At 33.2% G+C, this 21932-nt stretch overlaps 2 protein-coding genes and 1 long non-coding RNA gene across 4 annotated transcripts; 2 read left to right on the top strand and 1 right to left on the bottom strand.

Annotated features, from left to right (window-relative positions):
- Positions 1-4443: 4443 nt before the first annotated feature.
- LOC18101629 (uncharacterized) lies at positions 4444-5292 on the top strand. The gene is made up of 3 exons (XR_008060019.1): positions 4444-4578; positions 4665-4757; positions 5017-5292. It is a non-coding gene; the product is annotated as an uncharacterized LOC18101629 (long non-coding RNA).
- Positions 5293-5378: 86 nt separating this feature from the next.
- LOC7480926 (uncharacterized) lies at positions 5379-10462 on the bottom strand. 2 transcript variants are annotated; one of them, XM_024606138.2, is made up of 11 exons: positions 10043-10462; positions 9427-9509; positions 9211-9346; positions 8464-8948; positions 8320-8367; positions 7890-8064; positions 7489-7601; positions 7302-7398; positions 6865-7084; positions 6257-6407; positions 5379-5973 (listed from the first exon to the last, which is right to left on the bottom strand). In XM_024606138.2, exons 1-11 carry the CDS (start codon positions 10254-10256, stop codon positions 5572-5574), a joined length of 2124 nt encoding a protein of 707 aa, XP_024461906.2. In that variant the 5' UTR covers positions 10257-10462; the 3' UTR covers positions 5379-5571. The 2 variants fall into 2 exon arrangements, with proteins under 2 accessions (XP_024461906.2, XP_052311517.1); XM_052455557.1 differs by having other exon boundaries at positions 9944-10187.
- Positions 10463-16648: 6186 nt separating this feature from the next.
- On the top strand, positions 16649-19523 carry LOC7480925 (remorin 1.4). The gene is made up of 3 exons (XM_024606736.2): positions 16649-18357; positions 18468-18549; positions 19150-19523. Exons 1-3 carry the CDS (start codon positions 17549-17551, stop codon positions 19357-19359), a joined length of 1101 nt encoding a protein of 366 aa, XP_024462504.2. The 5' UTR covers positions 16649-17548; the 3' UTR covers positions 19360-19523.
- The last annotated feature ends 2409 nt before the right edge of the window (positions 19524-21932 follow it).

Raw genomic sequence — 21932 nt, 5'->3', positions numbered from 1 at the left:
ACAAAATACAAGGGTATACTCCCTAAAACCTAGATTTCAAGAAGGGAACATAAGCTAGGATCTACTCTTGTTGTGCATGCGATGATCCTGAAACAAAATACATATTATTGCAAGGTGAATATCACAATAAATATAACAATATGAATTTCTAATAATTTCAACAGGGTAACATGCATTCATATTTCATTTACTTCTCCCTTCTAGTTTTTTTATTAAAATCTCTTCCTTATTCAAACTATTAATAATCGTTCCCTCTGCCACTATCAACCTTCATTCCAGACCTTATAAGATCAACGTGATTACTTTTGCTTATCACATTACCGATATCAATTTCACTGGTATCGTCATCACCACCCCATAGGAGTCGATGTAAGGCGATCCCTTTACCCGGGATCCTAACATACACTAAATGTATGTTGGCCAATACATGGTGATCCCCTTACCCGAGATCCTAACATACACTGAATGTATGTTAGCCAATACGTGGAGATCCCCTTACTCGGGATCCTAACATACACTAAATGTATGCTAGTCCATTCGTGGCGATCCCCTTACCCGGGATCCTAACATACACTCAATGTATGCTAGACAATACATGGTGATCCCCTTACCCGGGATCCTAACATACACTCAATGTATACTAGTTTATGCCTCAAATCACACTTCTCATATTTCCTTTGTCAGTGATAATTTCATCACTTGGCAATTCACATAACAACTTTTCACCTTGAATACACATACATTCAGTAATTCACATTTCACATCAATAATATATTAAATCATGGAATTTAACTAGAAAGCATAGGTGTGAATCACCTACCTGCAATAGAAGCTCTACTCGTGCTCCCCTGCTGCTGCTGCTGTTGCACCACGCCTGTGGTCCCTCCTGCAAATCACAGGTTTATCTCATAAATTTTCCTCACTCAAGGATATGTTTTATAATAACCATATCAACAACCAATAAGTCTTTCTTTCAGTCATTTCTTAATACTTTATGTTTTTCTCATTTCACTCATTATTACTGTCGTTCTTTGTCCAATCCTAGTTATCATTCCTTTCTTTATATTTGGACTATCACTGTCCAACTGTTACTGCCTCGTTTTTGAACTGTTACTGTCTGACCTCTCCTCAGATTTTTAACTATATCTGGAGTTATAGAACTCCGATTCAAGCAAAATTTATGGCGTTGGAAAGGTAAGACATGAGGCTACAAGTTCTATGTTTTGAGAAGAACTCAGTTCTGCCTCTAAGATAGTCAAAATCGCTCATCAACAAACACTTGGACTGTTACTGTCCAACTGTTACTGTCCATTTTTGAACTGTTACTGTCTGATCTCTTCTCAGATTTTTAACTATATCTGGAGTTATAGAACTCCGATTCAAGTGAAATTTATGGCGTTGGAAAGGTAAGACATGAGGCTACAAGTTCTATGTTTTGAGAAGAACTCAGTTCTGCCTTTAAGATAGTCAAAATCGCTTATCAACAAACACTTGGACTGTTACTGTCCAACTGTTACTGTCCATTTTTGAACTGTTACTGTCTGACCTCTCCTCAGATTTTTAACTATATCTGGAGTTATAGAACTCCGATTCAAGAAAAATTTATGGCGTTGGAAAGGTAAGACATGAGGCTACAAGTTCTATGTTTTGAGAAGAACCCAGTTATGCCTCTAAGATAGTCAAAATCGCTCATCAACAAACACTTGGACTGTTACTGTCCAACTGTTACTGTCCATTTTTGAACTGTTACTGTCTGACCTCTCCTTATATTTTTAACTATATCTGGAGTTATAGAACTCCGATTCAAGCAAAATTTATGGCGTTGGAAAGGTAAGACATGAGGCTACAAGTTCTATGTTTTGAGAAGAACCCAGTTCTGCCTCTAAGATAGTCAAAATCGTTCATCAACAAACACTTAGACTGTTACTGTCCATTTTTGAACTGTTACTGTCTGACCTCTCCTTAGATTTTTAACTATATCTGAAGTTATAGAACTCCGATTCAAGCAAAATTTATGGCGTTGGAAAGGTAAGACATGAGGCTATAAGTTCTATGTTTTGAGAAGAACCCAGTTCTACCTCTAAGATAGTCAAAATCGCTCATCAACAAACACTTGGACTGTTACTGTCCAACTGTTACTGTCCATTTTTGAACTGTTACTGTCTGACCTCTCCTTAGATTTTTAACTATATCTGGAGTTATAGAACTCCAATTCAAGCAAAATTTATGGCATTGGAAAGGTAAGACATGAGGCTACAAGTTTTATGTTTAAAGAGAACCCAGTTATGCCTCTAAAACAGTCAAAATTGCTCATCAATGAACCAGACCTGCTACCCTATAGGGTCTGTCATGACCCAGTCTCAGTTGGTGACCCATAACTGGAGTTCTATGACTCCAAATTGAGCAAGATCAATTTCATTAGTTAGTAAACATCCAAAACTACAATTTCTATGAAGGAACTTGATCCTAATTCTTTCATTCTCCTACCCAAAATCTCCTTGAAGGTCAAGAGACGAAACTGTCCAGATTCATCAACCTTTCCATTTACACACAACACATGAAGTTCTTTACTTTAACAACTCATACTTTTTCCTCAATTCAAGTCTAAGAACTCAATATATAAATTAACATCCAGGCATCAATTCATAATCGACTTGAAATGACTCATAAGACCAGGTTTAAAATATCTTATCTGGTGCGAATCAAGGCTTCGATCCCTCCTTTTCTTTCTAATGACAGCCGACCCTCCCCTCTTCTCTTCTTGTTCAATTTTTCTTGTTAATCCCTTTCCCACCAGGGTTTATTTTACCTATAACCCTCAATCTGGGATGGGTTCTTGAAATTTTGGTGTTTCTCTCTTGATTTGTAAAAATAGATATAAAAACTCTCTCTTTTCTTTCTTTACGTAGCTGCAGATCTTTTTTGGTGAGAATAGGAGTATTTATGCTCTATAATTATTCTTATTTGCATTTAGGCCCTATTTTCTTTAAGTGTATTCGTTTTTGGCCCCACTTCTTTTTAGTTTAGTTTATTTTCTTTAATTTAATCCAGCCTTGGTTTTTCTCGGGATTTACAGTTTGTGTAGTGACACGGTGGCTACTATAGAGAGAACGGCTTCCAAAAACTCCTGTAAAAATTTAAACGCCATCCAACGTCCGGAAAAAAATTTATGGTATTTTTTAGCTGTTATTCTGGTCTGGCGCAACTAAACCTCATCTTGAGCTTGGACCCGTCTCATTGGTCCATAAGTGCATCTATTAGGCCATCCATTTAATCTGTTTAAATCAAATTCTTATTTAGTTATGACAAACTCACATCTGACGGCTTAGAATCACCTGTTATCACGAGCCTGACTATATTATTGACATTTAAAAACAGAAAACAATTACTATATAAACAATAACTTTTTGATATTTTAATTGAAGTTTATTTTTTAGTGTACAAATTAGATAAAAATATATATTTTAATTCATAAAATATATTTGAAAAAAAAATATTCAAAAAAATATGATTTTTATATAAAAAGATGGAGTGATTAATATAATTAGATAGATCAATTAAACTAAACACGGGAAGATAAAAGTATATTATTTCACATAACTTTTATTACATAACTTTTATTATTCCTTTAATTTTTTTACGTTTATTGTTATAATTTTTTGTAAAAAAAAAAAATGAAACAAGATTTGGTAAAAGAAGACACCCATGAAGCATTGACCCTTTATCTTTTTTCATGTACAATTTATGTTCTTGTCGGCAAGCAGAGAAAGCTTTTTACGCTATTTTATTTTTGTGTTTTAAATGTAATTTTAAAAATTTTAATTTTTTTATTTTAAATTAATAATTTTTTTATATTTTTGAATCATTTTAATGCGCTATATCAAAATTAATTTTTAAAAAATAAAAAAATATATTATTTTAATATATTTTTAAATAAAAAATACTTTTAAAAAACAATAATAACCACACTTCCAAACAAACTGATAAATTTCCAACTCAGCAGCTTCTCAAGACTGTCTCAAACTCAGTGATTCCAGCACCTCCATCAGGGATTTTTGTTTAATTAAATGGTATTAGTGTTTAATCATACTGGGGTTGTGTTTAATAAAATGGTATTAGTATCTAATCAAGTATAGAAACCTAAACCCTAACAATTTGAGTGTTGAAAAAGTAACGGGTCTCTCTTTATTTTACACATCCTTTCTCTTTTCTTTTCATATTTTTAAATTTAATGCTTTAAGTTTTCATTTTCACTGTTTTTTCTTCTCCAGCCTCACTTATTATTATTTTATTTTATTTTGTATTTTAAGATATTTATATGCATTTAACGGACAAGTCAACTAGAACTTGATCACTACACTTCGGATTAATACACTTTGATTATTATTATTATTATTATTATTTAACTGGTACATTTAAATAATTAAAGCAAAAACTAATATATTTAAATATTTTAAAAAAAATCATACAAATATTATCAACTCAATTAGAATGAGTAATCATGCAAACTTGTCGCCGTTTCGGATTAAATCGAGGAGTTCATATACAATTTGATTACAGGCTGGACGCCAAGCAGAGGTTTGATGCTTCTCCATCCATCTTTCACATTTGAAACGCTGGCTCTCTGTTTCTTTGTTTCATGTAATTAAACTGGATTTCTTCAGGTCTTGAATCAAATTGTATATGAACTCCCTGCTGAACATCCTCTGACTGAGAGCAGACCGCTGCGCGAACTTCTTGGGCACACCCCTCCTCAGGTTTGGATTATTGCATCAGACAAGTTCCTTGTACATTGATTGCCTAGGAGGATTCCTGTGGTGTATATAGGGTTTATTTATGCTATTTCTATCATTAACTTTTTGGCAGTGTGTAGAGGAGGAGATGCTGTTATCTTCAAATTATTTTCATGTCATAAGCGTTGGTTGTATTCGTAGTATTGATTCCAAATCCCAAACATGCATCAAGTATTATTTTACCATTCTTTAATTCTTGCAAATTGCAAATGCAATTTTACAGGAATTAGACTTCAAATATGGTGAGACAGATATAATCGCTAGTGTTGAGGAGAGGGAGCCCGAGAAACGGTTATCATATCCAAAAAAAGCAACAGGCACGCAAATTACTCAATCCTGACACGGGAAGGTAGTGACAATAAATAACAATGCAGGGCTCTTCAAGTCTGGTAATTGGAATGAATACAATCTAAATCCCTTAACGAGAATCCATTGTGAATAATGAGTTAGTTTACGATCAACTCAACTGTTTTATCCGGTTAGAATGAATAATAGATAATACTTGATATCTGTAAAAAAAAAAAAAAAAAAAAATTATAAATCTAGAGGCGGCATTAATGAGAGCTTTTTGGGAGGCATAACAAATTCTGCATACAACCAATGTCTCTTCAATTGCTCAAAAGGATCTTTCCATAAAGAAGCGGAGGTCACCATATAGCATTCCAATGGGAAATATACACAGCACCAGTGTAATTGTGCTTTCAAGTGGAGGACTTCGCCCCACATGCACGCACAGAAATCCTATGTCTTCTAAGCATGTTTCTTATATATTGAGTTGTTATACCTTCAATATTGCAGAAAAAACACTTTTCATTTGTAAAATTGGATCATCATCAAGACCTGACTTTGCACGCCAAGCAATATGTTCATCGGGCCTAACTAAAATTGCTCCTTTCTCAGTCATTTGACACATGCTCCACCATGAAGATGAATTTGACGATTTCTTAGCTTCTGCAACATCTATATAGTTCTCCCATGGCGCCATTGCTGTCTTACTCCTCGCTTCAGCTCCTTTAACAGTTTCGGTAGGCCACAGTATGCAAACCTTAACAGAAACTTTGAATTCCTCAGCCACCTTCAGGGCAGCAACAGCAAGGTGGTAGGACTTTTCAAGTGGTGCTATGAAGAGTAGAAACTCAACTTTGTCCAAAGGCAAAAGATCAAGTGTAGAAATGCATGCCTACAAAAACAAGCAGACATGCTAAAACACCCACATATGCGAAACAGTATGTGTTTCCATATAAAATGGCGGATGCAAACATACTTGTGCAAATACAAGCTGACACTTAAACATGCTAAAAAATTTACTTCAGGTTACCGGATACAGTTCCAGAGCTCCTAAATTTGCAACTATTATTATACACAGACACAAAAAGACAGAATGCAGGAAGTCAAAATGTCAAAGCAAAATTGCATTTCCAGTGTCATTGTAATCGTATCTAATTACAAAAAGAAGCACATACCTCACTAGAAGAATTGGACAACATGCGCACATTCATATGAGGCAGCCTTGACCCTGGATCTGAAGAAGGGATATAGTCCCTCCGACGACCAGTTGGTGGTTCTTGAGTACCCACACTGTCACTGTCAGGAATGAGTGCTCCTTCAAGGTACCTGAACCCAGACAGGTAAGAAAAGAACTTTGTTGAATTGGCTGGATAAATACATTTTATCCTGAAAATAAACAGCATAAGAAATGAAAGAAATTTGAGTTTTTGAAAAATGAGAATTGTTTGTCAGTCTTTTGCCTATATCAATGGTCATATATACTGTATGGCCATGGGACAAGCAAGATGGTCCAACTATCAATCTTTCAAGTTCACCATATGGAATAATGACGTCAAATAACAAACATCCATTAATTGTCAATTAAATTGGCAGGATATTAAAGTTAAAAACTTGGAAAATAATGGCGACGCTTGTAATTTGTCTGATATGGTCAACTTTAGAAATTCTCGAATACTGTTTAAAGACAATAAGATAGAGATAGAAGTAGCTGCAATGCACATCTACTTAGAAATTTCATCTAGTTTAAAATTTCAATAGTGATATGATGATTGATGGGGGGTACCTGAAGCCAAGATCCTCGGCAGGAAACTGCAGCTGAAGGCTCTTTCCCTCTTCAAATAAACGCCTTAGTTTAGCAAGCCTTGAAGACCCCAGTAGGTTTTTCTCATTTAGAAGAAATTCTGAAAGCTGTGCACGACCTATTGTGAAAATTCCATCCAAAATTGCCCTCTGTAATCCAGATGGCAAAATGGAACCAACTCCATCAGTAATGGTTTGATGCACTGCAAAACCAGAAAAAGGTACAAAAAAAAAACATGTCATCAATGAGCATGATTTTTTCTTTTTCTGAAGAGAGTTGTAAAAAAGGAGGAAAAGAAATCAAGTCAATCATGTAAAAATGAATGGACATTAAAATGTTTTTCATTTCATTGATCAAAAGGACCAAATACCACTGCTAATATGCCAAACATGAAAAAAGGAGATAGCTGTTCTAGTTACCTGAATTTGCAACGGTTGGGTCAAGACCAAGTGTAGCAGGAACTGCCATGGCTGCTCTGAAGTTTTGGACGCTCAGTGCTGTGTTAAAAATTGCAATCTGAGAGAGAAGAAAAATGAAGGTCAAGGATCCTTCCAAAGTTCAGAATAAACATATAATGGGACAGAAGTACAAAGACAAAAGCAATACCGGCCTACGTTCTGTTTCATAAGTATGAAGTATTGAAGACGGTGCAATACCCTTTACAAGAGCAGCTATTTTCCAGGCGAGATTATGAGCATCCTGAATGCCAGTATTCATTCCTGCAATAAACAAAAGAACCTGTGTATGTTAGACCACAATAACTGGTGCATGTCCACAAAAAGAATCTGGCAGGTACTAATTCCTGATCACTATTAGCAAGACATGTATCACAGAAATTATAACTAATGCCTCCCAATCATCCTAGTGTTAGGAGAGATAAGTTTATGGCCAGGGATTGCGGTCTTTTACTTTTTCATCCACTGACAAAAGTACCATAAAGCAAGATTACCACAAGCTACAGGGTGAAAAACTTGAATTTGTTTACTTCACAAAATATGGGAACTCACCAAAACCACCAGCTGGGGGGAATCGATGAGCAGCATCCCCAGCAAGTATTATTCGATTGTCGCAGCTCACAAACTTTTCTGCAACTTCAGCATGCATCACCCATGGCTTTATATCAATCACATCAATGTCTGAAAGCTCTTGACCAACCAATTTCAAGATGAGGTGTTTGCATGTCTGCAAGTTAACATTTCAAAGAAGTATTACTGGCATGGAGAAGACACCCTGAAATTATATCCTAAATATTATTACTGCAGAAACTAATCTCCTGGCATCATTCTAGTTGTCCAGCACCAACATAGTTCACAAGCTCTACTTATTATCAAACTAACGTTAAAACTTCCCTTTATGCTTGACCTAATTAAGAAAACAATAAGGAGGTCAATGAAAACATCTCATCCATAAGCCCATCTAAAATGAATTAAAATTTACCTCGGGGCTGAAATCATCAAGGCTCTGCTGGGGTGGATAGAATGGCATCTGTGAGACAATAACCAGAATGTTAGTACAGCGTGCACATTAAAGCAGTTTAAACTGACAAAAATGTATTCAAAACTTTCACTAGAGCCTGTATACCTGCAATACGAATTCTCCTTGCATGAGATCATGAGCAACAAGGACTCCAATAGCTTCGGTATTGAAGATAAAGAACAACATTCCAGGTCTCTCATTGAGTAAGTATTGTCCAAGGTCTCTGCTTAAAAAATGAACACTGACAAGCTTTTGCAGGTCTTTTTCACCTCTCAGTTCTATTCCTGCAAGCTTCCGTGTAGTACTTCCTGCACCATCTGTTCCAACAAGGATATTGCAGCTAATATTTCTCTCTGTGTACTTCCCTTCCTTGAGATGAGAAGCAGTTACATTTACAGATTGACCAGTGGCATTGATCTTTACACACTCGTGCCCCATTAATAACTCCCCACCCCTGAAGGGCTCATCATTAAGCCCTTCAGGTTTACAAATATGGAAGTTGAGATCTTCTAGCTTCTTTAACAGTAATCTAATTAATTTGTACTGAGAGAAGTGTGCGACAGACACTGGGCTGACAACTTTTTCAAAATCTGTTGACAAACAACATCAATCAATCTCTCTAAACCTTTAAAGAAAATTCAGGAAAGCCATAAAAAGCATAATGATCATCTTCATTGGTCTGGTCCTATGACTTGGGGTTTTCCAACACCAGCAGATGCTATAAATATGGTGACCATCGTGGAGTGATGGATAACATGCCCTCTGCTCAAGTCTATGCAGTCGTCCTACTATGTAATAATTAAAAAGCTGGATGTTACATGGCAGCACTATTTATGCAAAAATTGGCCAGACCTTGAGGTTGCATATGATCCACTGACCCAAGAACTGGACCAGTGAGAGAAGTACAATATACGAACTTCCTCCATAAATCTACAGGTGGTTGTGACCTTTGAATCTCCTCCGCAAGGCCATCCAGCTTGCGAAACACCTACCAACCAAAGCATAGCCATAAATCTTGAATTCTTTTAAGCAACCTAATTCACCGTCTATTCCATGAAAAAAACCAACCTCCATAGACCGATTGTTGATGAAGTGTGCCTGAGGATGGTGTGAAAAGGACTTGCTCTTCTCCAAAACAGAGCATTTTACCCCTGCAAAAGGCCATCAAGCAAATGTGTATTGCAAAACTGATTGCATCTACGCCAACAACAAAAGGAAAACAAAAAAAAAACACGGCAAATGCATGAACCATTTACCGCACATAGAGCATTCGAAGAACAAAATTTTACCAACAGGAAAAAAAACAAGAAAAAAAAAACCCGAAAAATAAAGAAGGAAAGAAAAGGGAACACGGAACAGAATTCTCCATGCTAGCAAACTAACCAAGAACCCTCTACTATTTAAGCAATTTAGAATCCCATTTCAAAGGAAAAAAATGCGCCAAAGATTTAGAATACAAAAACATAACCTCTCAGAAACCCCGCATCAAACACTATCCTATCATTACACCCTGCACTTAATTTACATACAATGTTCCGCCAAACGATCCATCCTAACAGCCAACTTCATATGTTTTACAACTTACTGTACTACGCTTCTTATCACAGCCTGGAAGCCGAGAACAAAGACACACAAGATATCAGAGCATTGAAGTTGTAGATTATTATTATAATTATTGATCCACCTAGTTTTGTAAGAAGAATGGAGAGAACGAGACCGACTGGTCCTGCACCGACTATCAAAACTGGAAGCACTGAATCGTCGTGATCTTTAAAGTGTGAAAAGGTTCTGCATTGAATGTGACAGTAACCATATTGGCAAAATGATGGGTGTACTCTGATTCTTGGTTTAGCTCTGTACACGCTACTGAACCCTTTGATGAACCCTAAAAACCCCATGACTCAGATTGCCAAATGACCTTCACTCCACTCACAGATTGGTCATTGAAATTTGACTGATTCGGTCACGGTACAATAAAGGTCTGGGATTCTAATATAAACTGCCCTGATAAACTGGGTGTCATCTTAAGTGACGTTATGGCAATCACGTTATGTTTTTTGAGCGTTGGATTGAATGAACGACCAGCATCCAGCGTCATTTCACGAGCTTTCTTTTCCTTTACTTGCCCAAACAGCTATAAATGTGAAAATTACTAAAAGTGTAATATAGTTTTAGTACATGAAATAGATAATTATCAGCGCCATGTAACGGGTTGAATTAAATTTTTTTAATAAAAAAAATTATTTCAGTGTTGTTAATTTGTTTTTAATAGAAAAAATTTAAAACTATATAGGGATTAACTTTATATAACCTAGTTAATTTAGTAGGTTCAAATATAATTTGGATGACTAATAAAAATATAATTTGACTAAAAATAAAGCAGATGTTATTTTTTAAGTATTGAAATGACAACATATTAGATCGACTTGGATCAACTCAAGTTAACCTGTCAAATTTGTTATTCAGATCATGAGACCTTGATAACCCTATAGAAAGTAAATAAAAAAATTATTTAACTCAATATTGAATAATAAAATTAAAAAAAAATCAACTAAAAAAGTAAGTTGGGCTAACTCATATTAACTTTCTAAACTTGTATTATGAGATTAAGATGACCCTTAAAAAGCAAATCAAAACAAATTATGAAACTCAATTCACAATCAATCCAATTTTGAAAGATAATTTAAAAAAAAAAACATGAAAAACCATTCAAGTCAACCAAACAAACTCATGACCTGGATCATGAGACCAAAATAATCTTATGCAATGCAAACTGAAACAAATTGTAAAGCTTCATTCTTAGCCAATCCAGTATTGAAGGATAAAACTAACAAAAATCAACTAAAAAATAGAAAAAAAAAACTTAAGTAAATCGGCTTAACCCGCAACATGGTTATAAGATTGTGATAACACTATAGAAAGAAAATAAACAATGGATCATAAAGTCAAGTTCCCAATGAACCCAATGTTGAAGGATTAAATTGAAAATAAAATCAAATAAAAACAACAACAAAATTACCTGAGTCAACCCGGTTAGCTTATCAAACCTAAGTGAGGGGATCGGGATAACTCCATAGGAAGCAAATCAAAAAACAATTATAAAGTTCAATTCTCGATCAACTTAATATTAAAGGATGAAATTGAAAAATGAAAATCAATTAAAATAAAGAAAAAAAATTAAGTCAACCTGACTAACCTACAGAACTTGTGACTCGGTCATGAAATCATGATAACTTTATAGAAAACAAATAAAATAATAATAACAATTATGAAGCCTAATTCTCAATCAATTCAATGTTGAAAGATAAAGTTGAGAAAAATTAAATATAAAAAACATGAAAAAAAAACTGAGTCAACAAGGATAACCCGCAAAACTCGCTACCTAGGTTGTAAAATCGGAAAAACTCCATAAAAAGCAAGTAAAAAAAAATTATGAAGTCTAATACCCATTAAAATTAATATTGTATAATGAAAATGAAAACAAAAAAAACAAACATTAGTTAAAAACTAATAAAAACGTTCTCGATTTTTTTTTAGGACTAAAGAGTAAAATACCACGGCATCTCATTGTTCGTTACTATAGTGAAATATCAAGGAGTTTTAGTATATTACAGGACTAGATGTGTTGTTCACGCTTCGTCATGGGCCGAGCTAGTTTTTTTATGTAAAAAAAAGTTATAGGATGAGTGGATTATCAAATATCCCAATGCTAACTTAATCGAAAAAAACCACAAAAAAGAGAGTTAAAGTTCAAGGAAAAAAAAAACAGAAAACATCAACTTACAAAAAAAGAACAAAACCAGAAAAAACTCAGGTGAACCTCCTAAATTTGGTATAATCTAAAACATTTACAACTCGTTAAATTCTAGAACCGAGTTCAATCAACAAGCTTAAATGTCATCCAATTTAATTTTGAATGATGGAATCGTTGAAAAAATATTAATAGAAAACTAGCAATAGAAAAAAAAACAACACAAAAAATAATGAGTATAAAATTTGTGAGAAAAACGTCCGAGGAGGATGAAGTCTAAAAAAAAATGATCTCAAACAAACTAAATAATAATTAAAAGAGTGAGTATCAAATTTGATGGATTAAAAAATCATAGGGGGTGAAACTGCAAAACATTTGTAATTTGATAAGTTATTTATAGATTAAAAAATAGTATGGATTGAAATTGAAAAAAACTATAAAGTGTTAATCCAATGGAACCAAACTTAGAAAATAAAAAAACAAAACAAAAAAATGATAAAAAATAAGAAAACATTAGCTAAAAAAAGGAAAGAAAAACTAAACAAATCTGGATGAACCTCTTAAACATGATCCAATTTCTAAAACCTGCAATTTGTGAAATCTTAGATTTAGGTTCAATTAAGAAATTTAACTCCCAACAAATTTATTTTTGAATAATGAAATCGAAGAAAAAAATATTAATAAAAAAAACTTGCAAAAAAAATAGCAATAAAAAGAACGAGTATAAAATTTGATAGAAAAAAACTCAACGAGGATAAATTTTGAAAAAATAATCTAAAAAAATACAATTAAAAGAATTAGGACCTAATTTGAAAGGTTACAAAATCATATGGGTAAAATTGAAAATCATTTGTAATATGGTAGATTATTTATAGATTAAAAAAATAATAGGAAATTAAATAGAAAAAAATTGTGGAGGGTTAACATAATAAAATAAAACTAAAAAAATAACAAATTAAGCTAAAAAAGGATAGAAAATAAGAAAATACATGTTTAGAGAAAAAAAAAGGAAAAAAACATGCAAACCTAGCAAACCTCTTAAACATGGTTTAATCTTTAAAAGTCGTTTCTCGTGAAATCTTTTAACCAAATTCAATCAAAAAACTTAATTCTCAATAAATTTAATTTTAAAAGATGAGATCAGTAAAAAATATTAATGAAAAAAACTTACAAAAACAATAAAAAAAATAAGAATTAAATTTGATAGAAAAAACCCAAAAAAATACAATTTAATGAAAAAAATAAAAACAATCCTAAATAAAATAAACAACAATTAAAAAAAAAAAAATCCAATTTTAAATAAAAAAATATATATAAACCAAGTAAATCCGGACAATTACTTCCATTTCAGCATACTCATTTTATACTCAATAAACGTGCATGCTTGTGTCATGTAATTGTTTTTAAAACATAAATTATTAGAATTTTCAAACTTAAATATCATGGTTTTAAGTTAAAACAATAAATCCTTCGTGGATTTTCAAATATGATCAAACAACACATTACCAAAAAAAAAATATTTTAGATTAAATGTAACTACTCGTATTTTCAACGGTCATGTTTTAGAATTTCTCATTTTTTAATAGATATATATTAACTTCTTGGAATTTCTTGGTAAGAACTGCAGGAAGGCTAGTTGGCTAAAAGAAAAGGTAGCATAATTTCCTGGTATCTTGCTTACCAAGAGTGAGCCTATTGGGATGATCTTCACTCTATTTTTTTTTTATTTGTTTCTCTTTTTTTATTTTTTTAAAAGGGTAATAAATATAATTGTAAAACCCGAATGGTCCGAAACTTGAACAACCCATAGCTGAACCAATTCAAATTAAAAAAATATAAAAACTTGATTGATTGGTCAAACACTTAGATTGATCTGCTGACACGGTCGATCGAAACTTAAAAAAAAGAGTTGACTAAGTTTATGCGTGACTAATTTGTTGCCTCAAATCAAATCTTACAATCATGGTTAGAACTTAAAAGTGAAGGCAAAATAATATGATATGAGATATTTTATATGAAAATAATTTATTCAGGTATGCTATTTATAAATTTCACGTATTTAGAAAATATTATCGGAAAATAAACCCAACTGAATTAATTTTGAAATAACACGAGATAAAATTTAAATTTAAATTCACTGTCCAAAATTAAAAATAATATCATCATTGTAAGATTATTTTACTGTTTAGTATGAAAAGATATAAAAAAAAACTTAGAAATCTTTTCCTTACTAAAATATTATAAACAAACGCAAGTATTAATCCAGCACTTTTAAATTGGATAATGATTTATTTATTTTTTACTCTAAATAGTAAAACAAAAAATCTTGGTAGGGTGGTATAAGATACCTGGTATTTATTTTTTATATACAAAAGTGTGATTTTGATTGTTTTTTAAAGTATTTTTTATTCAAAAATGTATTATAATAATATTTTTTAAAAAAATTATTTTTGATATCAGCATATTAAAATAATATAAAAATATTAATTTTAAAAAAAAATAAAAAAATATTTAATTTGTTTTATAAATATTTTTAAAATACAAAAATAAAAACCCTGCATCTTAAAGTTACATTTCTATAACTATCTGGGTTCGTTTTTTCCAAGCCCATTTAGTATGACTACCATGCAAACTGGAACGCCTGATCTGGATCTGACAAGACCACCCTTTTTGTAGGCTCAAAGACATCCCACGTGGGCCCCCCTGAAGTCAATCACACAGACACGGTCCCCACTTAAATTATTCTTCATGTTATTGTGGGCCATGTCCCTCAGTCTCACACCATGCCAAATCCCTTGCTTCTATAGCGTCATCCTAAGAAAGATCCAGCATTTAAGACGGTAGACTATAGAAAGTATTTACATAAATATTTCATATGAAAATTTGTGTTTAATTAGATTGGAAAAATAAATTTAATCTCCGCGAGAGCCTAGTGCTCCCATCGGATGGTTAATTCAATAATATGTTAATTTAGACCTTGTAATTCAATCATATTTTTTAATTTTAAATTAAAATTTTTAGGTGTTTTTGGATCGTAATGATGTGTTGGTATCAAAAATAAATTTTTAAAAATAAAAATATATCTTAATTTATTTGCAAACAAAAAACACTTTAAAAAACAATTTATTTATTTTTAAAAAATAAAATATTTAAATCTAATCAAATCAATCCATGTAAGTATGCATGAGAGTAAATTGGCCAGGAACTTTTTTTTTAAAAAAAAGTATTTATATATTCCCCCCTCCCACCTTGTCAAACTGGTACACAATTGTAATGATAATAAATAATAATTAAAAAAAAAAGGGGCAAAAACAGTCGATGCATTTCATTAACCCAGAAATTGTCCCCCACGGACCCAGCCCATTATAGTCACGTGAACTGGTCAGAAAACACCCACATTCTCCACCTCATCAGCTGACACCTTTTCCAAATCTCTGCCGTCCACGTGTCCCACAGCTCTCATCCCACTTACCGTTGAGAGGGCGACCATATTTTAAGAAAGGCACTGACTGTTTATTCACCAATAACAAAGTATACACAGCAATCAATGTAGAAAATGGGGACATTAATTATTTACATAAAATAATACTATTTTATTTGGGTTGCCAGTCCCCTAATTACAAAAACTTGAAAGGACATCACCAGGCTCTTACTGCTTATTCATGTTGGTCCTTTGACTTTTAAATTAGTACTGCACTGTATTTTTCTCCTTTCTTGCCTCAGAGTTTGTACGTCATATAATAAGAAGTTAGAAGAATAGTAAGAAAGAGAGATGTTTTACTGCTTATTGGTGTTTTGTTTATGTATTTTAAAAATATTTTTGAAAATTTTTTATTTTTTTATTTATTTTAAATTAACATGTTTTTAAATCATTTTTATATGCTGATGTCAAAAATAATTTTTAAAAAATAAAAAAAATATTATTGACATATATTTTGACATGAAAAATTATTTGAAAAACAACTGTAACTATATTTCCAAACAAGCTCCAAGCTCGAGTCTTGTAAGAAAAATAGTATTTCTTGTGATTTCACAAGAAGGATCCACAATTAAGCAAGAGAAATGTGACAAAAAATAAGTGATTACGTGGAAAATCATTTTTCTAAAATTTGATAAACAAAAATAGTTTCTTTATGAAATTGTTGTAAATTGCATCGCAAAAACACTTTCCTTTTGGAAAGGTTAATTTTTTTTCCGTGGAAAACCATTTTTCTCAAATTTGATAAACAAAAAAGGTTAATTTCACAAATGTTTTCCTAAAATCAAAAGGGCATTAATTCCTTGGTCTCTCAAGAGTGAATATCTTGCCATCACGAGGCTGTGACACGAAATGACGAACATGTTGGGCGGTGGTCATTTGGGGATTAACATGCCAGTAATTATAATTACAGGACCGGTTTGAGACTTAATCAAATGATTGGAAACCGCTTTGTAGCTAAACCCTTTTTCACTAATACTGCCATGCATTTCGAGTTTCAACCGCCAAGGTTAATTTGTATAATATTTTTTTTCATTGGACAATGGATCTGAACTCCCCTGTATATGGCCCTGCTAGTCTCGAAAGTTCATGGTTTCAAGGTATCATTCCCTGCAGATTAGCTTTTCTTTCACTGCAAAATCTAACCCACACCTGGCTTTCCTGTTGTTTGCATAACCAAAATGAATTCTCTGCTCAATCTTTTTGGTGGCTCTAGACAGTTATCAAGCCTTGATAGTTTCTGATGCTGGCTAGACCACTGAACATAAAGCGCACCACTACTATATGCTTTCTAGCTTCCTGGCTTTTACAAGCAAAGCGTTACTGTTAGCCTTTCCGCCCTCTCTCTCTCCCCCGCTAATGTGTTGCTGATGGAGGTTTAGATGGGGAATTAGTTATCCATTTGGTTACGTTAAAAATGGGTCCCTAGATGTGTACTGAAGGAAGTTGCAGATATTTTGGACCCTGAGGGGTTCCTGTTGAGCATTATTGGTCCTTGTTTGATGCAAACGATTTTGGCATTTGTGCTTTAATCACTTGTAAGAGTAGACCACAGGTTTCCTGCACGGAGAGGGTGTTAGATTTAATATGTCCTTCGTGTCTTGTTAACAGAAAAATTTAGTTGGCAATCTTTGATTAGCTAGTGTCAAGCAAATAGTTCTTTTGTTCTTACAGTAACCAGCAGCTTCCTCGCCAAATCCCCTTTTATTAGTGCTTCAATGTCTTTTCACTGACGTACTGTACACAGTTAGAGATCCAATGCAGCCATGAGCCAACGGTTTACATTTCAAGATAGGATCTGAACCATCTTGCTGACTTAGGATCTACTCTTCATTGGATATGAATTAGACTGTTCATGACTCACATAGCAAGTTAACTGGGACTTTGGTTTTTTAAGTGGGCACACATCATACATTTGCTTGTCCTTTGGAGTGACTGTGTGAGTGGAAAGATTTGAGAGGATGAGATCTGTAGAGGATAAAGGGTGTTACAATCATGGACCAACTCAGGAGATTTCAAGTGGCAATGCAATTAGTTTTGAGTTTCATAAAGGCAATGGAGCTAGTCGCAGTGGTCATCACCGAACAGCTTTAGGCAAACCAACACCATCCAAATGGGATGATGCGCAAAAATGGCTAGTGGGATTGTCAAGAGGAGGGGGAGGTGATAAAAAAGAAAGCAAGCCAAGAAACTCAAATGCCGACGATAGGAGACTGATAGCTCCAGTTCCTCAGATGGAACAGGAGTATTCAAGTGGAGAAGATGAAGTTGAAGGAAAAGCAGAAAATGGGTGTTCCATTTCAATCATAAATCAATATGAAGTGGAGACAAAGAACGTAGATTGCGATGAGTCCGTGTGGAGAATAAACAAGCCTGCGCAGAACTCAACAATGAATGCTGTTAGATCAGTCTGTGTTAGGGACATGGGGACTGAGATGACCCCCATTGCAAGCCAAGAGCCGTCAAGAACAGCAACACCAATTAGAGCCACAACACCCGCGGCGAGGAGCCCCATATCTTCAGGATCTTCCACCCCAGTAAGGGGCCAGCATGGGTTGCAGGGCAATGAAGGCTATCAAACTGGTTTAGCAGTGACTGAAAGCAGAGGTGAGACTCCCGGGGTTGTTAGTGCAACAAGGCACTATGGACAAGAATTTAATGGTTCCAGGATACCTGAGAATACGGATTCAGATCAGGCAAGGAAGATGAATGCTCTAGAAGCCAGAGCGATGGCCTGGGATGAAGCAGAGCGAGCCAAATACATGGCAAGGTGTTCCACTGTGACTTTCACCTCTGCTCGTTCTCTTAACCTGATTAATTCTAACTTCATATATATGAATTTCATGTCCTTGAAATTGGTCGCTCATCATGTATATGTAGGTATAAGCGTGAAGAGGTGAAGATCCAAGCCTGGGAAAATCACGAGAAGAGGAAAGCAGAAATGGAAATGAGGAAAATGGAGGTATGATTGCCAATCCATTCAAGACAGAATTACTTTAATTTCCATCCGTTGCTTTCTGAAATGTCTCTACTTGTACTCAAAATTGTTAGCAAAAGTAGGGTCCCAAAAAGTTGTGTTTCCCCTATTGCCATCTTGCTTGAAGAAATGAAGACCAACATGTAGCTGGTTTTCTCAACACATGGCTTCCTACATATCCAAAAAGCAAGAAATTAGCATGTAGTTGATCACATACTAATCAACCTAAGTACTACCGCATTGATGTCTTCTGTAATCTAGCTTCTTCATAACAAAAATCCTACATTAGCATAGATCTCATCGCCTTGGTTCCCACTGCCATGAAATGATGATAAGGAAGACTTATGACTCTCTGCATTGCCCATCATAGCTTATCCCAGGCAAGGCCCTTTAACAGGCTGCAAACAAACGTCAATTTGATATGAGGTTGCAAATTCATGCCTCGATCATCACATCTGCCTCAGTGCTTACAGTGATGCCAAATGGCCGCACTAGTTTGCTATAGAGAGCACTGCTCAGGTTTTGCCCTGGTCTCTATGCGATTTGGCCTGTCTGCTGACTGATGTATCATCTATACATATATAGGTGAAGGCTGAGAGGCTGAAAGCCAGAGCACAAGAACGGCTGGCAAACAAACTGGCCTCGACTAAGAGAATAGCTGAAGAGAAACGAGCAAATGCAGAGGCCAAACTGAATGAGAAAGCTGTCAAGACTTCTGAGAAGGCAGATCACATGAGGACGACTGGGCACTTGCCCTCTTCATTCTCCTTCAAGTTACCTTCCCTGTGCTGGTAGCAACACAGCACCATATTTACATGTAACATCTGCCAGTAACCGTTCCCACATCACTTTCTTTATATACATATTCGAACCTGTGGATTCATTTCATATGTTAAATTCTGCAATTCCATTCATAGGTCTTGTTCCTCTAATAAAATTTGGACTGCCCACTTTGACTAGGTGACCGTCTTGGTTTAAACCATGTATTTTAAAATTTTGATTTTTTTTACTTGTTTAAAATTAAATTTTTTTATATTTTAAATTTTTTTTAATATTTTAATATTAATTTTGATATATTTTTAAATAAAATAACATTTTAAAAAATAATTATTATTATACTAAGCCTTCTTTGCAATGAGTAGTTGTATAGTAACTGGAAAAGCTGAAGCAATTACGCATTTTAATTTGATTTTCTTAAATTTGTTTCCATGGCTGTCCTTTTTGTAGCTAAAAGCAAGGCTGCTGCTCGTTTCATACAAACAAGCTTTTTGTCACCAGTCCTAATTCAACCTCTCCTTCATCAGATTCCATTGGCATTTAGTTGGAAAGAAAAGAAATTAAGAAGAAGATTTATAGCTTTGCCTTTCAAAAACATTTTTTTAAAAAATTAAAATTTATTTATTTATTTTAAATTAATTATATTTTTGGTGTTTTTATATTGTTTTAATGACTAAATTAAAAATAAAATTAAAAAATATTATTTTTAAATAAAAAATATTTTAAAAAATATCCAATAAAACAACAATTGTAACGCATAAAAATCAATTCAACACAGAAATGTGCAGCCCAGCAGTCCGATAATAATAAAACTTTAATTGTATGATTTATGTCAGTCACTATATCCACTGGGAGAGTGGCAGGAAAGTAGTGGCCGGGGGGCGGTGGGCCTGCTTGCTCTTCTCTGTTCCCTTTGTCCTGAACCATGATCAATGATGGAGGAGAAATCCTAGTCAATGGAAGTATGATTGTAATTAAACATTTTCTTTTGAAAAAACAAGATTTACAGTTATAAAGAATTATACTTTTCACTTTTATAATTATAATTTTATTTGAGTTTAATTAAAATCTTAAATAATTATAACACATGAAAAAAAACACAAATATAAACTATTTTACAAATGAGAAGAATTAAATATTTAAAAAATTACAATGAAAAGTTTTTTAAGCAAACAAAAAGGGGGAAAAAAACACTTGGAAGTGACTGATGGAACAAAAATTTTGGAAGATAAAATATAAATTAAACTTGTTGATTTAAAAAGGGGTTAATAAACTTATTGTGTCACCAAATCTTAAATACACTTTTTTCTCAAAAAGTAATTGACATGGTCGTTGAAGATGATCCAAAAAAGACAATATAATACGACGACGCTAGGGGGTGAGAAAATGGATTCGTGCTATTTACTACATTTGGCTCAGTGGGATTTGGGAATTGTCTATTTAAGAGCGTGGTTGCGGTTACTTTTCAAAGTATTTTTCATATTGAAATGCATCAAAATGATATTTTTTTATTTTTTTAAATTATTTTTGAGATCAGCACATCAAAACGATTCAAAATACACAAAAAAATTAATGTGTTAATAAAAAAAATTAATTTTTAAAAACACGATTTGCACCACGATACTAAAAATTCTCAAATGTGTTAAAAAGCATTGGGCATCAAGAACATCACAAAAAGGTAAGAGAAGCTACGTAAAAATTGTCTAAAAACCAACACCAAACAACAAGCATCTTATCTTGTCATTTCTTCGGGCTCAAAATAAGGTCGTAGCTTCTAAGCTATGTTGGATTGGCAAGTGTTCAAGTTAAATTACGTGTTTGTTATTTATTGTGTTCAAAACATTAAAATTTATATATATTTTAATTATAATATTTTTAAATCATTTTAATGTGTTAATATTAAAAATAAATTTTTAAAAGTAACAAAAAAATATTATCTTAATGTATTTTCAAATAAAAAATATTTTAAAAAACAATTATTATCACAATAATAAATATATTTTTTAAATAAATTTATATGGACAGTTTGATTTTTTTTTAATACGGATGACTAATGATATACATGTAAACAAACTCAAACAAGAAGAGAGAGTTGTGTCTTGTAGTTAGGGAATGTTTGGGAACGCGGTTGCGGCTGCGTTCCCAAAAAATTTGATTTTTTTTTTGCTAAAATTTAATATAGTTTGTATGTTTTTGATCATTTTGATGTGCTGATGTTAAAAATAATTTTTAAAAAATAAAAAAAATATTATTGACATGTATTTTGGCACGAAAAGTTATTTGAAAAGCACCCGCAACCACACTATCAAACACACTTTTAGTAAAGAAATTAGATTTACTTCTCAAATTAAGTAAATACGGTATCTCATTAATGTTATGTATAAATTTATCTTCCTTACTTAAGTCGAAGTTATGTCCAAATTCAGCTTGCTCACTGACCATGCGTGTAATTACTTCCATGGCAATCTCAGTTTATAGTTATAAAAACGACTTCATCTCAGTTTATTGAGGCATTAAACCGAAAAGAAAAAAAATAGAAAGCTCAAGGTTAAATAAAGCTAATTTTAAAGGATAAAACTGAAAAAAAAATC

The sequence above is a fragment of the Populus trichocarpa genome, chromosome 8, assembly GCF_000002775.5.
Source record: "Populus trichocarpa isolate Nisqually-1 chromosome 8, P.trichocarpa_v4.1, whole genome shotgun sequence".
In the NCBI taxonomy this organism is placed as follows: Eukaryota; Viridiplantae; Streptophyta; class Magnoliopsida; order Malpighiales; family Salicaceae; genus Populus; species Populus trichocarpa.
The sequence above is the reverse complement of the archived record's forward strand: the minus strand, read 5'-3'. Positions and strand labels throughout refer to the sequence as shown.